The sequence below is a fragment of the Megalobrama amblycephala genome, linkage group LG8 (assembly GCF_018812025.1).
Source record: "Megalobrama amblycephala isolate DHTTF-2021 linkage group LG8, ASM1881202v1, whole genome shotgun sequence".
Classification (NCBI taxonomy): domain Eukaryota; kingdom Metazoa; phylum Chordata; class Actinopteri; order Cypriniformes; family Xenocyprididae; genus Megalobrama; species Megalobrama amblycephala.
In genome coordinates this window covers 31,819,816-31,837,886 of record NC_063051.1, presented here as the reverse complement: position 1 = coordinate 31,837,886, position 18,071 = coordinate 31,819,816, and the positions used below count along the sequence as shown (strand labels likewise).

General features: G+C 36.4%; 1 protein-coding gene across 1 annotated transcript in view; it reads right to left on the bottom strand.

Moving 5' to 3' along the window:
* fmnl2b (formin-like 2b) overlaps positions 1-16,841 on the bottom strand; it is a 39,623-nt gene extending 22,782 nt beyond the window's left edge. The window contains exons 1-8 of the mRNA XM_048200565.1: positions 16,183-16,841; positions 12,355-12,438; positions 9,435-9,515; positions 5,626-5,702; positions 5,444-5,527; positions 659-808; positions 462-570; positions 274-350 (exon numbers count right to left, since the gene is read on the bottom strand). Of these exons, the coding sequence (XP_048056522.1) occupies positions 274-350; positions 462-570; positions 659-808; positions 5,444-5,527; positions 5,626-5,702; positions 9,435-9,515; positions 12,355-12,438; positions 16,183-16,302 (782 nt within the window). The 5' untranslated portion in view covers positions 16,303-16,841. The remainder of the gene's footprint in view (positions 1-273; positions 351-461; positions 571-658; positions 809-5,443; positions 5,528-5,625; positions 5,703-9,434; positions 9,516-12,354; positions 12,439-16,182) is intronic.
* Positions 16,842-18,071: the final 1,230 nt, after the last annotated feature.

Below are 18,071 nucleotides of genomic sequence, written 5' to 3'. Positions count from 1 at the left end.
ACCGTTATCTCCTATTGACCTTAATCAGCACAAATGACAGACAATTCGGCTATTTATAGCTAAAGTTTCCAAAGAACACCCCATCCAAAAAAGGTCTTTGATCAAATGTAATAGCTTAACGGTTTGGATGAAAGCCTTGACAGATAAGAGAGTTTTCATCAACCATTTGAGAGGTTTAAACACAGAAACTGGAGTGCAATGAAGAAATCTTCAAATATATACTGGTTAAGAGAAACCGTTATAATACTGGTGTGGGTGTGGGTGTGGTGTTACCTGGGGTTTTTGTTGTTAAGGCTCAGAGCAATTTCATTGACAGCATGGGGGTGGGACATGACCATGTTGAAGCCATACTTCAGACAAAGAGTGAGTGATATAGACAAGAGAAAAACAAAAAGATTCAAATAAAGCTGAAAAAACATCTGAACAAAACAAAAATTCAAATTCTTTCATAATCTGCTTACCTGGTAGTTCATAATAGCTCTGAGACACATGATGCAGACATGAACATCATCTTTTTTACACACCAAACGGGAGTTCTTCAGAGTTCTGCGACTGGGCAAAGTATTAGACCTGAGATAGCAATAAAATGTTAAGGGCTGTCTCGTAAAAATCTTTTCCAGTTTTCAAAATGAACAGATGTGTTTGTTTGTTCGTCTACCTTAAGGAGTGCCGTGTGGATCGCGGTATGCTGCTGCCGCTAACCGGTGATGGTAGATTACTGTCACCATGGAGATCTTCTATAGACCTGCTCCAGGGGGTCTCTACGGAAATCTCACCGGTGGTGCTCTCTGTTACATCTCCATCAAACCTGAGAGAGAATAAGAGTGCTGTTAAAAGCATAAACAATACACAAACTATATTTAATTTGTTTATGTCAAAAGTTCTACAAAACATTGTGTCCTCCCAACTTCTTGTTGAGAAAGTATGCCTAGTTAATGGAGTAATTTGTTACCCGTCAAGGTAAAAAATAACTTTTGTCTTCTGAAATCTGTTGTAGTTCACTGCTAATATCACTTGAAGGGGCATATACAAGGAAAACATCAATGGGCCTAAAATAGAACCTTGAGGCTGTTCAAAAGAGTGGTTTTTAAAGGTGCCGTAGAACGTCTTTTTACAAGATTTAATATAAGTCTAAGGTGTCCCCTGAATGTGTCTGTGAAGTTTCAGCTCAAAATACCCCATAGATTTTTTTTTAATTAATTTTTTTAACTGCCTATTTTGGGGCATCATTAACTATGCACCGATTCAGGCTGCGGCCCCTTTAAATCTCTCGCTCCCTGCCCCCCCGAGCTCTCGACTATAAAACAGGTGCATAAACAAAGTTCACACAGCTAATATAACCCTCAAATGGATCTTTACAAGATGTTCGTCATTCATGCTGCATGCATGCATTGATTCCTGTGAGTATAGTATTTATTTGGATGTTTACATTTGATTCTGAATGAGTTTGAGGCTGTGCTTCATGGCTAACGGCTAATGCTACACTGTTGGAGAGATTTATAAAGAATTAAGTTGTGTTTATGAATTATACAGACTGCAAGTGTTTAATAATGAAAATAGCGACGACTCTTGTCTCTGTGAATACAGTAAGAAACAATGGTAACTTTAACCACATTTAACAGTACATTAGCAACATGCTAACGAAACATTTAGAAAGAATTTACAAATATCACTAAAAATATCATGTAATCATGGATCATGTCAGTTATTATCGCTCCATCTGCCATTTTTTGCTATTGTTCTTGCTTGCTTACCTAGTCTGATGATTCAGCTGTGCACAGATCCAGACGTTAATACTGGCTGCCCTTGTCTAATGCCTTGAACATGGACTGGCGTATGCAAATATTGGGGTCATACATATTAATGATCCCGACTGTTGCGTAACAGTCTGTGTTATGTTGAGATTCGCCTGTTTTCCGGAGGTCTTTTAAACAAATGAGATTTATATAAGGAGGAGGAAACAATGGAGTTTGAAACTCAATGTATGTCATTTCCATGTACTGAACTCTTGTTATTCAACTATGCGAGGTAAATTCAATTTTTGATTCTAGGGCACCTTTAATCACTCTTTTGTCATTTTAAATCAATTACAAGTTAGTAATCAAATTTTTTTTATAACTTTTATAACTGGTCATAACTTTTTAAAGTCAGTAGAATAGAAAGGTAGATCGGTCTAACTTGAATAAAAAAAAGTAAGACTGATTACCCCTGGTTTAACTGCTAATTTATCAAGTTCTTAAAGGATTAGTCCACTTTCAAATAAAATTTTCCTGATAATTTACTCACCCCCATGTCATCCAAGATGTTCATGTCTTTCTTTCTTCAGTCGAAAAGAAATTAAGGTTTGAAAACATTCCAGATGATCGCCTTGCACGTGCTTCCACTTTCCGTATTCTTCAAAAAGCTTACGCTGTATGTCCTACGCCTTCCCTATTCTACTTACGGAAAAAAACTGAACTGGCGCCGCGTTCGTTCCGTAAGTAGAATAGGGAAGGCGTAGGACATACAGCGTAAGCTTTTTGAAGAATACGGAAAGTGGAAGCACATGCAAGGCATACATTTGTTTATATAAAGCATATACAGTTTGCTTTCCGATCGTTTCTCTAGATAAGACTCTTATTCCTCGTCTGGGATCGTTTAAAGCTCTTTGAAGCTGCACTGAAACTGTAATTTTGACCTTCATCTGTTTGGAGTCCATTGAAGTCCACTATAAGGAGAATAATCCTGGAATGTTTTCATCTTAAAAACCTTAATTTCCTTAAAAACCTTAAAATGAAAGACAGACATGGACATCTTGGATGACATGGGGGTGAGTAAATTATCAGGAAAAATTTATTTAAAAGTGGACTAATCCTTTAAGACAGTCTTAACATAGTGGCTGTTTATGTAACTGGCTCATAGAACTGCACTAACATTACTTCAATTTATTTTCTTCTCCTACATCTTAGGACATTGTTTCTCAGCTCCATTTGAGGCAACTTACATACCACAGAAGCTGTGTTTACATGGACCCCTGTTTGTAATCGGACTAGTAGCACAGTCAGAATAAAAAAAAAAGTCACAATTGGAATAAATTGGCCAAATTTGATTCGGATTGTAAAAGGTGGTTTAAACCTTTTCTAATCCATTCGAGAACATTTGATCATTCAAAACCGAAAACTGGAAAGTTCTGCGCATGTGCAATGACACAGAAATGGCGTGATGACACATGACACATGGAACAAGCTGCTGTTGTTGTTAATGTCCTGAAATAGGCCTAGATGAATATAAGTCTGTTTTTAAAAAGAAAGAAAAAGAGGATGGTTGGTTTGCCACAAATTTGGGAAAATTCCGTATATTTGTGCAGTGTACGTGTCAAAAGATCAAATCCTATTTGAAGTTTGTCACATACATTACCGTTCAAAAGTTTGTGATCGGTAAGATTTTTAATATTTTTAAAAGAAGTTTTGTCTGCTCACCAAGATTGCATTTATTTAATTAAAAATACAGTAAAAACAGTAATATTGTGAAATATTATTACAATTTAAAATAACTGTTTTCTATTTGAATATATTTTAAAGTGTAATTTATTCCTGTGATGCAAAGCTGAATTTTCAGCATCATTACTCCAGTCTTCAGTGTCACATGATCCTTCAGAAATCATTCTAATATACTGATTTGCTGCTCAAGAAACATTTCTTATTATTATCAATGTTGAAAACAGTTGTATACTTTTTTTTTTTTTTTCCAGGATTCCTTGATGAATAGAAAGTTCAAAAGAACAGCATTTATCTGAAATACAAAGCTTTTGTAACATTATACACTACTGTTCAAAAGTTTGGGGTCAGTAAGAATTTTTTTTTGAAATGAATACTTTTATTCAGCAAAGATGCATTAAATCAATCAAAAGTGACAGTAAAGACATTTAAAATGTAACAAAAGATTATATTTCAAATAAATGCTGTTCTTTTGAACTTTCTATTCATCATAAATGTTTCTTGAGCAGCAAATCAGCATATTTCTGAAGGATCATGTGACACTGAAGACTGGAGTAATGATGCTGAAAATTCAGCTTTGCCATCACAGGAATAAATTACATTTTCAAATATTTTCAAACAGAAAACAGTTATTTTAAATTGTAATAATATTTCACAATATTACTGTTTTTACTGTATTTTTAATTAAATAAATGCAGCCTTGGTGAGCAGACGAAACTTCTTTTAAAAGACATTAAAAATCTTACCGATCCCAAACTTTTGAACGGTAGTGTATATACAGTCAAACCAAAAATTATTTGACATTTTTTATATTTTTGATATATTTTTACTAGTGGGTGCAGGACACTATAGTTCATTTATGTAAGTGAGAATAGCAAAATAAAGTAAACTGTGGCATATTATACCCAAAAATTCTTCATATAGTGCAAAATTAATAAAAAATTTGGAACCAAAAATTATTCAGACACTTTGACCTGACCATGTTTTGCTTAAGTGTTATCTGACATAATTAAGATTATTTTTTTCTGACACAGTTTAACTCTGAGATCTTGTCACATTTTGTTACCCTTTTTTTAAACTATATTGAATAAACTGTATTAATGAATGAAATGTTCAAGGTGTCTGAATAAATTTTGGTTTGACTATGTGCACATCAACCTGATCACTTTATTTAGCGTTCATGTAAACACTATGTTCATTAATCTGAATGATTTCATGATCTCTAAACATAGCTAGTGTTTTTGAGTTAAAACACCTGATTCAACTCATCAGGTTCTTAGTGTGTTGAATAGGGAGACATCTAAAACATTCTAGGAGGTTGGTCCCGAGTTGAGAAACACTATCCTAAGTAATGGAAGTAGTGCTTCTAATAAAGAAAGGATCAATAGTTCCCAGCCTACAGAATAAATGCAGCAGGATTAGAAGCAGACTATGGGGATTTAAATATAAGCCTGGCTAAACAGATAGTCGAGAGTATGTGGACACCCATGCCGAGTTTCAGTAGACCCTGGCTCAGCATCAACCCACACTTTCAGCAATATTGCATTTAACTACTTATTAACTGGTAAATATTATGTGGCAAAATTAACTTTTATACTTACTTTTTAAGCTGACATGGCATCTTAAAACTAAACAATCATATCACAAGATGCTGAAATTATTGTAACTGTGTTCTATTTTGCTTTCACACTGATCTCAAAATACACCTTCACATTCCCATCCATCAAACCCTCTTTCACTGCTGAATGAGGCACTTATTTAATTCATCACCCCCTTTCATTTGTCAGAAGCAACTGTGACCCAGCAGTGAGGCGACATGATTTCAGCATCAACAGTCGACTGTTGTGACAATTTCAAGGTGTTCTGAGAGTGTTCTGGGAAGTAAGTAGAAAGCTTAAACCAAACATAAAAAGTTTAAAAGAAAACAAAAAACAGCAGTAAAGACAAAATTGATAATAACTACTTACGTGACAGCATACTGGGCAAAAGACAGGTACTCCACCAGCACATCAAGCCCTTTATTCTCCTCATTGAGAAACTCTCTCACCCACCTAAGTAAAGAACAAAACATTTAATAACCTTTTCCCGACTGAATGCCTCAAAAGAAACCTTTCACAGGCCTGAAATGAAATTAATTCACTGGACTCACCCAATGTGATTGGTCCTAAGAGATATCTCCAGCTCTCTGAGCACCTGAGTTGACTCCTGAACTCGCCTCCTAAACTTCTGTGAAGAAATAGCAAGAAATGTCCATTTCTGAGCAAATATGTATTTAACTTGGGTGGACAGCTGCAAAAACCAGTCGCAGTGTGAAACAATTTACATATAAGATGTTAGATGTGACCCTTCTGGATTTTTAAACATTTTGATGCTACAAATCCCCCAAATATGATGATCCCCTTGTGAGGCAACCCCTTCCTAAAATATGCAGGTATATATTTTCATGTATAAGACTTATTTGTAATGTGGAAGTGTCAGTTTCCTAGGAACAACTGAGTCACAAAATTGTGATTGACACCGGCGTAACCATAGGAATGTTCTGGTGTCTCGTGTTTGGTAGCCGCTATTTGTGACAAAATTAATATTACAGCAACCAAAGGCTGATTATGTTCCACATATTTACCTAGAGCTCCGTCGATAGAGGCGTCGTGTTTTGTTTATGCTTGGAAGGCTGCTTTGTTGTGCGCTCTTGATGTGTTGAGATGTACCTATTATTATAAGTGTTTTGGGGCTTGTTGTCTGAGTTTGGTTCGTAAAGTAATCTAGTTTATGGAGTTAATAAAGTGTGAAAGTGTGGGTCGCAATATTTTGGTTGGTCACACTTTAGTTTGGGGTACACTTTAACTATTAACTACGACTTTTGCCTCAAACTCCAAATTTACTGCTTATTACCAGTTAGTAAGGTAGTTGTTAAGTTTAGGTATGGAGTAGGATTATGGGATGTAGAATAAGGCATTAATATGTGCTTTATAAGTACTAATAAACAGCCAATATCCTAGTAATATGCATGCTAATAAATCAACTAATATTGAGAATTGGACCCCAAACTAAAGTGTTACATTCTGGTAATTTTCAATATAAATCATTTGGATCGGTTACACTTTATTTTAAGGTGACGTAGATACATTGTACTTACACAAATAAGTGCTGAGTTTTATTAATTAACTAAATGTACTCACTATAGAGTTACAGTTAGGGTTTGGTTTTGGGTTAGTTACTTGTAATTATGCATAATTTACTGTTATTACTATAGTAAGTACATGTTATAGCGTGTAACTGGGTCACCTTAAAATAAAGTGTTACCTTTGGATTTATTTCGGTTTATTAAAGGCTTGTTCTTGTTTGCCGTTTTTCTAGCAAGATCTGGGGCTGAAACTGCCAAAGACTAGTCCTAAAGTTGGACATCAATTTGTTTTCTTCAAGACTGTTCACAACTTTTTTTTTTTTAAAAGTCAGTGGCATAAAAACATAGATTGCAGGGCAATCTTTTTTTTGTTCAGAACGATTGACCGATTCACGATTTCATTTTTTTTTTAATGTTTAACTTAAAAACGTAACTACAATATGATGCAAGTAACATTCTCTTTATTAACAATCTAGTTAAAAAATTCTATTTCTGTGCACCACACCTGAACTGATCAACATGGTGTAGATGTAAAACAAATGACTTAAACATATCCTACATACTCAGAAATAATATAAAATAAAAAATAAAACCAGTAATAGGCTATTATTAACAGCAAATACTTTATAAAAAACAAATAAAAATAACAGCACCTTTCAGCCTGTCACCATCATGCAAACATTAAATATATCAAACATGTAATAGTTCTTTACAGGTTTTTGCATTCCATTGCACTATTTTTCCAATTGTTTTTATGTTTGGCGGATGTGTTTGGCTGTTGCACTCGGGTCTTGTGTCTTTTGCAGCGTCTCACCAAAATCCCTTTCAAGGGAATGAAAAAAAAAAAAAAAAAAGCAAAGTTACGTGTGCTGAATTTTTTTTTTTACTTTACCACCGTGTTTTTAGAATTCTGTTTCATGGGTGAGACACTGCAAAAGACACAAACTTAAAGATACATCTATAGTCTTTGGTTCTTACCCATGAAACGGCATTCTAAAAACGTGGAGCTCAAGTAAAAAAAAAACAAAAAAAACAAAAAAACAAAAAGTACAATTCATGTCTTATAATGTCAATTCATGTCTCATTGCTTTTTTCCTATTCCACTGCCTGAGTCTCGTTTTTTCAATGCAATAATGCATTTCTGAGTCTACGTCACACGAGAGCGGTTAATCAGGTGAGCCATCATGTGGTCGGACCATTTTCTTGTCTTAACTGTTATCATTGATGAATAGAGTACCCCAGGGATGACGTGTTTTTGTAGGCCGACCCAGAAGTTAGCGGCGCACGGGTTCCCTCGGTTGAAAGCCTATGCATTTTTTCCCATAGACTTTTGGAAAGTCGCAGAAAATAAGCTCTGTGTTTAACAAAGGGTTATGATACACACGTTTTGTCTATCAAGATAATCTTTACAGTTAACACAACATTTATAGATTTTGAAGCCTAAATAAAGTTGTCAGATATAAAAGGCTAACAGTAGGCTATAAACGGATTACAGCACACCATGGTCGCGGATCAACGTCGTCACCACCAAGCTTCCTCAAACTTTATTTAGAAAACAACTTTATTTCAAAACATGCTCGCTGATTATGATCTGTGCTGTTATGAATATTTATCCACTTTTTCATGAGAAATGCTGTCCAAATGTCCCGTTTTTAATGACGATGTCTAAAGTCCCCGCCAAAGGAAGTAGTCCCTTTTAGCAATTTGTTAGCAACCGCCGATTTTAAGACACAGTAAAAGTTAAAAAAAAAAAAAATCACAAGTGGGTTATAACTGGTGTGTTTTATGTCATAGATCAAAACGTGACAGTATTTAGAGGCTTTGTTAACCACAGACCTTATTTCAGGCGATTCAGCAAAAACCCATTCAAATAACCCATAGACATTATGGCGTTGGAACCGGAAGCCCTAAAATGCTAACTCGCTTCCGGGTTTTGCCTACAAAAATGCGTCATCCCTGAGGTACTCTATTGTCAACATGTCTAATTGTAACGGTCGCTAACATTTTTATTCAAAACCGTGACTTCCTGATTTAAAAATAATAAAATCATGACAAAACATTAAATTCGAATTAATTGGGGGAAAAAAATAATAATAAATAAATCGGGAAAAATCGCCTAGCCGGTAAGACTGATTTCCCCTAACTAACTAGTTGGTCATACTAGTTCTTAAGACACAGTCTTAACATAATAGCTATGTTTATGCAACCTCATATACCTCTTTCCCTGTGATTTCTTGCACCGCATATACAGAAGAGAGACACATCTCTGATGTGCATTTAAATATGTCATTAACAACTAGTTGTTCGGTTTGGTTCTGTACACACTGCACACACTACCTGGCTTTTTCGAGAGTTCATTCGGTTGTAACTCCCATATATTACTGAACTTTGTGTGTCCAGAACAGGATTAAGCTCTAGAAGGTGAAGTGACAACTGAATTTAGCTCAGTGTGTATGTTCCCTTTTAAACTCAATAAGAACTTCTAGAGGAGACATTAAAATTAAGAGGTTGGGGTTTCTTCCATTACTTAGATGCAGCTGTAAAATATGCAGGAGACATTTCTCTTTGTAGCTATTGCCCTTCTGCATATACTCGGATTTATTTGCATACATTATTCATTTAAGGCGTCTTTACACACACACACACACACACACACACACACACACACACACACACACGTCATACATGCTATCTGCAGTTTACAAAAAAGTGCACAATGATGATCACCCTTTGCAGAGTTTGAATCTACAACTTTTCCAGGCCTAGATCTTTAAATCTTAGTGGTCTATTAATATGGCAGATGAAAAGTCATAGAGGCAGCGTGTGTAACTCACCTTCCTGGTGACGGCAGGGTCTAGAAAGCTTCTGAGCTTCTGGATATATGTATGGGGAGGATTCTTCACTTGGAAGCGCTCCTGTTAGACACACAAATGATGCTTTATTTCTATTATTTCTATTTAACACTCCTCTTGAAGCAAGTTCAAACCCCTCCCCAACTTCAACATAAAACATTTACTAAGCAAACCTCCTCTTCTGTTCAGTTATCCTCTGATCTAATTCCCAAACATTCAGGAGTCTCACTTTCACCCAATCACTTCTGAACCACATTTCAGTCTTGAAATCATCATGGAAATCACCGAGATATGATCATTCATTATTTAGACAGCAGGCATTTCACACGCTTTCACCTCAACATATATTTCCAGAGTCAGCCATGCTCTGCTTCTCTTACGTCAGTGTAGCCATGGTGACATGATAGGGTGGATGTAGAGAGAATGTATTAATAAAGAATCTGTTTACTTAGTGGCGCTGTAATGATAAAGGAACTTTCCTCTGTGTATATACACTTCAGGATGATTATATATCTGCACTCATTTTCAGCTTGGATCAATTTAAAGTGTTGCAGACTTACAGGAAATACAACAAGAATGACATTTAACCAACTTTATAAACATCGACGGACAATTAAATATGCTTTCTGTCATGGATATAGATAAACCAAATAAGATATTTGATTTATTTAAATCATTCTTACAGTAAAGCATGCTAACAACTACAAAGTTTAAAGAGGTCTCCTTGAAGATAGTCCCATAGTGAGGATATGGGGAGAGATCTCAAATATAGTCCAGTGGTTGTTTATATAATCAGTTGACCAGATCACAAGTGTCTATTTTCTTACTTCCACTGAATAAAAACCCAAGAAACCACAACAGAGCACTTGGTCAGACTAAAAAAAGGCTTTCCACAGAGGTTCTTGTGATCACATTAAAAACATCAAACATTACACTGAACATTGTATACCCGGTAACTGGAACTTTGACATTATACTACAGACATTATATTGCAATATTTTGGCCTCACTTTAGGTTAGGGTCCAGTTCTCACTGTTTACTGACTATTATCTATGACTTTTGTCTCAATAAACTCCTACTTACTGCTTATTAATAGTTGGTGAGGTAGTTAAGTTTTATGTATTGGGCAGGATTAAGGGATGTAGAATATGATCATGCAGAATAAGGCATTAATATGTGCTTTATAAGTACTAATAAACAGCAAATATCCTAGTATTTGCTAGGATACATGCTAATAAGCAACTAATAGTGAGAATTGGACCCTGTTACCAATATTTTTAAGTCAAAGGGGTTTAGCCGGTCATGCACACAAGCTGTCACTTTTAGATTTTGAAGTATTAACCATGTAAAGCCTGAAATAAAGGTCCAATTTTTATTTTCTGAAATGGAGCAGTTTATTGAACACTCAGACAAAATTTTAAAAATATGCATTTTTCTATTTGTTGAGTATCATATTTGATACATCAGGCTTTTATGGCTCATACAGTATGATATCGGAGAATATGAAGCTCATACTTGAGCACTTAAATTTTATTATTATTCAGAGGCAAAAAATTGCAATTTGGTGCTTTTTCTGATTCAGATAGCTTGTAATGTAAATCAATGAGATCTTTAGAAGTATAGCAGACTACTTTCATGAAATGCATATAAACATCAGTTTTCACTCTATATCTCCCAATAATGTCTTTGTAAGATGGATTCAAATGATCAAAAAGCTCTGTAGCTTTTATTGTGGGGGGCAAATGTACAAATAAACATTCCTCAAGAGCTTGATGTATCACATTTGATCATAGGCATAACTTGCAGATGGGACAGGTGGGACATGTCCCCACCTCTTTTTGAAACATCTCGTAGCACAGATGTACCTAATACAAATGAAACCTCTCCAGCTGATTGGCAGAGCATTCATTTTGTTCGTTTGTTAAATAAGAGGCAATCTGGCACTGATGTTTTTTTAAATCTTGCTGAGCGTTCGTTGCTGTTGTAATTAACTGCTCTCTTTTTACGCCGTTGCGGAGACTCTATATGTTCTGGTGAAATCACAAAACAAAATGCACACAAACATGTCCATGCTCTAAACATACAATCACTGATGAACATGTTTGGTTTTAATGAGACAAAAAAAAAATACTATATAAGGGTGGATTAGAACCCAGAACCTCTCTGATATGCTTAACAAAAGTTCTACCACCACACGAGCATTTCATGCCAATCTATGTATTTATTCACTGACATGAAGAATATCGGAACAATATATTGTATTATAGTAGATTATAGTAAACATGACTTCTATGTTGATAAATTAAACTTAATGTACAACTGAAATTGATTTCTGGACACAGTAATGTTATTTTTTATTTTTAAAACACAGTTACGCCACTGTATTTGAAATTCACATTCAAAAAAATTAAGTACAGATAATCAAGTAAACCTAAATTGCTTCAGTCCATTAAGTGTTCATCTTGAAAGATTACTAACAATATAAAACTTATTCTTTTAAAAAATCAGTTTAGCTTAAAAAATAAAAAATAAAAAATAAATCAGTAAAGTGCACCACAACCTGAAAGAGGACATTTTTAGAATTAAAACTAAAAAAAAAAAAAACTTTTACTTGCTAACATCAATCAGACAACAGATGATGTGTTATGGGTATAACAGGTTTTTCAGCAAAATTTTCAACATGTTGATAATTTAGAGGCCATAGAAAGTTGCGTATCAAATATGAGGTAGGCTTTATAATGTTAATATTTGGTATAATCAAGACTACAATTTACAATAAAAAGAAAAAAAACTGTTGTAACAAGCTCTGACTATTAAGATATGGTTATATAGCACTTCTGTAAAATTGCTTTCTGGCTTTTCAGGGACTCATTGCAGAAAGCATGCAAACAGACTCTCTCACCTGATCACATATCAGCTCCCATTTTTTTTCATTGTCATACTGTCTAAGGAGCCTCACTTTATCCGGAGGAAGGTTCATAGAGTTCTGAGGAAGAGAGAGAGAAGAGTTAACATTCTTCTTATCATGCATGTGAAGTCATTCTTTGCATACCATGTTCATCAAAACCACAAGTGATGAAAAGCTAAACAGATAGTTTTTGAAATTCCTGAGACACCATGGACTTTTCTTTACAGGTTGCTCAAAAACACCAAGTCACCAGCAGTGGATGAACCATTTACTGTTTCATCCAATTCTCTGAAACTGGTTTCAGTCTAAACTGCTTAAATATCTTCAGAACAGCCACATTCCCCTCTGTAGCTTCATACAGAAAATCATGAGCATAAAAAAGAAAAGAGTTTAATCAAAATGCCAGTGCTTTCTTAAGACATATAGATTTTGGAAAGGAATCCCAGTATGAAATGAGTTAATAGGAACTCAGTTATAGGAACTAGCCACTAGGGCGTTCCCCCGAGAACTAAATTTTTCCCCAGGGCCATTTTCCTGGTTGCATTTGCACCGCCAGTAGGAACGTAAGCCGGCAGACAGCGATGTGATTTAAACTTGGCATTCAACAACATCAACATCTGGAGGATGCCATGAGAAGTGCCTGGACTTTGGCATCAGTCCATCTATCATTGTTTTCCATGTTCATGAAGTAAGTATATGTAAACTGTGTGTTTACAGGTCTTTTTAAAGGTGCCATCTAATGCTTTTTTACAAGATTTAATATAAGTCTAAGGTGTCCCCTGAATGTGTCTGTGAAGTTTCAGCTCAAAATACCCCATAGATTTTTTTTTATTAATTTTTTTAACTGCCTATTTTGGGGCATAATTAGAAATGCGCCGATTCATGTTGCGGCCCCTTTAATTGCTCACGCTCTCCGCCCCCTCCCGAGCTCTCGACTCTATCATTGCATAAACAAAGTTCACACAGCTAATATAACCCTCAAAATGGACCTTTACAAAGTGTTCGTCATGCATGCTGCATGCATACATCGGATTATGTGAGTATAGTATTTATTTGGATGTTTACATTTGATTCTGAATGAGTTTGAGGCTGTGCTCCGTGGCTAACGGCTAATGCTACACTGTTGGAGAGATTTATAAAGGATGAAGCTGTGTTTATGAATTACACAGACTGCAAGTGTTTAATAATGAAAATAGCGACGGCTCTTGTCTCCGTGAATACAGTAATAAACGATGGTAACTTTAACCACATTTAACAGTACATTAGCAACATGCTAACAAAACATTTAGAAAGACAGTTTACAAACATCACTAAAAATATCATGTAATCATGGATCATGTCAGTTATTATTGCTCCATCTGCCATTTTTCGCTGTTGTTCTTGCTTGCTTACCTAGTCTGATGATTCAGCTGTGCACAGATCCAGACGTTAATACTGGCTGCCCTTGTGTAATGCCTTGAACATGAGCTGGCATATGCAAATATTGGGGTCATACATATTAATGATCCCGACTGTTACGTAATGTTGAGATTCGCCTGTTCTTCTGAGGTCTTTTAAACAAATGAGATTTACATAAGGAGGAGGAAACAATGGCGTTTGAGACTCACTGTATGTCATTTCCATGTACTGAACTCTTGTAATTCAACTATGCAAAGGTAAATTCAATTTTTAATTCTAGGGCACCTTTAAAAGTGTTTCGTATGGCATGCGTTTGGACAATCAATGTGCATTTACGTCAACTGCTGGGTTAGACCCTACTCTGAAGTAGAAGCTAATTTAGTCCCCCAAAAGACATTCCTATAACTAAAATCATTCCCTGTTCCTGCGGTGCAAAGACGCCAAAAAGCTGGTACTTTTATAGTTATATGAACTATGGTTGTCAAAAGAACCGACTTCAGTACTGAAATTTGAAAAATGTGATGATACCAGCATTTCCTCCAAGCATTTTGAGTGCTGTTGAGCAGATTCTTAAACACATCTGATTGGCCATTCTGTTCATGTGTCTGTGATTGGCTACAATGATCAAGACATGTTGTAAATGGACATATTTGACGCTCTTCACCGAGCGCTTACACAGATACAAACAGGAGAGTTTGAAAGCAGGCGTCTATCAGCGCATCCCTAATATATCCACTATATATCCAATTACAAACACTCTCGTGTGTATCTGTGCAAGTGCTCAGTGAAGAGCGTCAAATATGTCCCATTTACAACATGTTTTTGAAGCGTTGATCATTGTAGCCAATCACAGACATATCTGTTGAGCATGTGAACACAATAGTCAATCAGAGGTGTTTAAGAATCCGCTCAACAGTGCTCAAAATGCTAGGGGGAAATGCCACAGTCACATTTTTCAAATTTCAGTACCAACTTGGTACCAACCCTGATAAGAACTATATGAAAAAGTTCCTCCGGTGCGAAATCCTCAATAATAATTTTGTACAAATATTAAGTAATATAATGGATTGATAGCATCACCTTAATTAATTGCATGAATTTAAATTACATTTCAGTTAATTTAATTGAGTCCATCAAAGACACACAACTGAAACTAAGTTCATCATATCTTGGGAATAATAAGCCAAGCCCAAATTTGATTCAATAATTAATAAGAGAATAGCGCAGATTCCAGTGGAAATCAAAGCGTCAAATGAAAACACACGAGCAATGGCCAACATGTGGAAGAGAGTGAAGAGACTTGGGCAGCAAAAGACAACTCTATCGGGACACAATTTGTGATGCAAATCTGTGAAAACGAGGCAGCATTTAACGATTTGCATTCACACCCCCCTGCTCCATTTCTCCTCTCACAGAGACACAAACAGACAGACATGCCCACACACATGCACGATGCTGCACACATGGCATGAAGCGACTGATTCGCAGACTTGGATCCTCCATGCACTGATTAGATCTCAACTGTTCTGAGAGCAGCTCTCTAATGTAAGCAAATGACATGTGTCTGTTTGGCAGACAACGTGAAAATCAAATCAGGGAGATAACTAACAGATGATCTATTCTAAGTGCATTGATTAAAGACCCCTGAGAACTTCACATGCAAAGCTTCTCAGAAGAATGCGGTTTTAAGTAGTCACATTAATCAAATCACATGAACAGGACCAGCTAATATTAATGGGAAAACAGGTCATGATCAAAGTCAGAGATCTCTGAGGGGAAATTTAGGGTCTCTGGGGGGAAATTTGTACCATGCACTCCAAATGTAATTTTAATAGACTGCAAGCTGGATCTTGATGAGAGAATAATATCACTGAATAGATAGCATTATCTTGAAGAGCCATTAATGCAAACTGATGCATTTCAGACCCCATCACAGACAACAATCAGACAGGTTGTGCCAATGGCTGTAATATCAACCAACAAGACCATACTGACATTGTAGCTTTTTCTGTATCTAAATAAGTGCGATTACTTTTCATGCCACACGGGTTCTTGGTCCTAAAAACAATCCTATTTAAAAGCAAATGCAGGGAATAGAGTGGCCTACAAGAGCACGCTGCGATGACTGGATTAAGGACAGACTCCTTGAATCATGCATCAATGCATAATCACCGCAATATGAAAGAATAGGCACAGTTCTGATGACGCTAAAACAGATGAAAAACCCAAAGGATTCCACAATAAAGGGCCGCGCGCCTGCAATTAGTAGCTAACATGCACGCGCAAACAGCATCAAAGCATTGCACACTGCCAACCGCACACAATAGAGGCGTGTGTGCTGGCGTGGGCTGCCAGCTTCCATACTAGTTGTGCACATGATACAATTACATCGATATGCCTTTTCAGGATAGAAGTGAAAATTACCAGTGCGATTGCAAATCTCTCCTCCAGTTCGGCCGGGTCCGGCATGGGCAGTTTAGGGGGTTTGTTGCCCCTCGCCCTGAAATCTGTGAGCTGAGCATCCATACTTTCAGCGTTCCCCATGTTTTTTTGTTTGTTTGTTTTGTTTTTTTGTCTGATGCCCAGCGACGGTAAACCCGTTCGAAAAACGTATTCAGCTCCAAAATGTAATAAAGAGGTAAAAAGCAACCCAAAAAGATAAGCAGGCTTTTATAGGTGACTAGACGCCCTCTCCATCGATGCAAACCCGCAGAGCTCTGTATCAGATGAGAGACTTCGACAATAGCATCCCTACATTGTTAATCCGTATCTGTCGGGCCCTCCGCTCATTTTTCGGAGCTGTTGAGCATCGCTCACTCAACGGCAGCGGCTCTGAAGCTGGGCGCGTTTATCTGTATCATGCACAATAAATGCACCGCTGGAGGTTTGCGGCATGATAACGCGCATGGCTCGGACTCGGGCAGGCCAGTTAATCCGCGCTGTGTGGATGATAACAGACGGACTTCGACAAAACGCAAACTCCCCCATTCAATCCCCGACACAATGAAGCCTTTCAGCACCAATCCCCCGCTGGGGAGTGCCAAAAAGCCATGCTGAGGAGTCGAGGGGGAGGCAATGTTTTGTTCCGTTGCATGCTGGTATTTGTAGTTTACACAGCGTGCGAATTGCCATTTTTGTGCAGCTGTGATATTATGGATTTATTGTGACGCTCTAAAAACACGACTCGGAAACTACATGTGTTTTTATTATATTATTAGCTTGTGCATTTCTTTGTTTATTTATGAGCCTACTGTTTTAGGTAACACTTTATTTTATTGTCCCTAACATGTATACTTACTATAGTAAATTAGGCATAATTATAAGCAACTAACTCTAAACCAAATCCTAAAAATATAGTATGTAAATGTAAATGTAAGAGCACCTTAAAATAAAGTGTAACCTATTTTTATTTTACATTTTAGATTCTTTAAAGCAGAACTAAGTAACTTTTTTAGTCCTTAAGATGGTTAATTGACTTGTAGTGGTGTGTTTGAGGCGTGCACTAACCCCCTCTGGCACGTCTACGCCAGAAAACAGCACTTGCAAGTTGAGCTGCGCCGACCCGACACAATCTCGCCTCATGTCACGTTCACGCGAAAGTGACAAAATGCTTTACGGTAATTCAAAAACAATGTATATATTATGACTTTATAAGACAATTTCGAAAATTACCCACCTCCATCGAGATTTCTTGTACTGTATTTGCAAAACTACTGCGCTGGTGAGCGTTGTAGTCCAGAGCTGCGCTTGGAGTATTTACGACAGTGTTATTCACTGAAGAAACCTGTAGGGGGAGCTTCGCAAATCTTACTGAGTTCCGCTTTAAAATAGCCATTTCACTTCATAACAGATTTTCACACCATGTAATTTAGCAGTTGTAATGGTAAAGCATGAAAAATAATGCATTTTATAGTATGAATTTACCTTATAATTACTAAAAAAGTTTGTTTAACAGGTCAATAAGTACACTCTAAAAAATGCTGGGTTAAAAACAACCCAAGTTGGGTTGAAAATGGACAAATAAAAACCCATCAATTGGGTTTTAACCAGACAGTTGAGGACACCCATTGACTTTCATAGTATTTATTTTTTTCCTACAATGGAAGTCAATGGGGTCCGTCAACTGTCTGGTTACCAACATTCTTTAAATTATCTTTTTTTGTGTTGAATAGAAGAAAGAAACTCATACAAGTTTGGAACAACTTGACGGTGATTAAGTAATGGCAAAATTTTCATTTTTGGATGAACTGTCCCTTTAACATCGCTTAATGCATTAAAGGGTTAGTTCACCCAAAAATGAAAATTCTGTCATT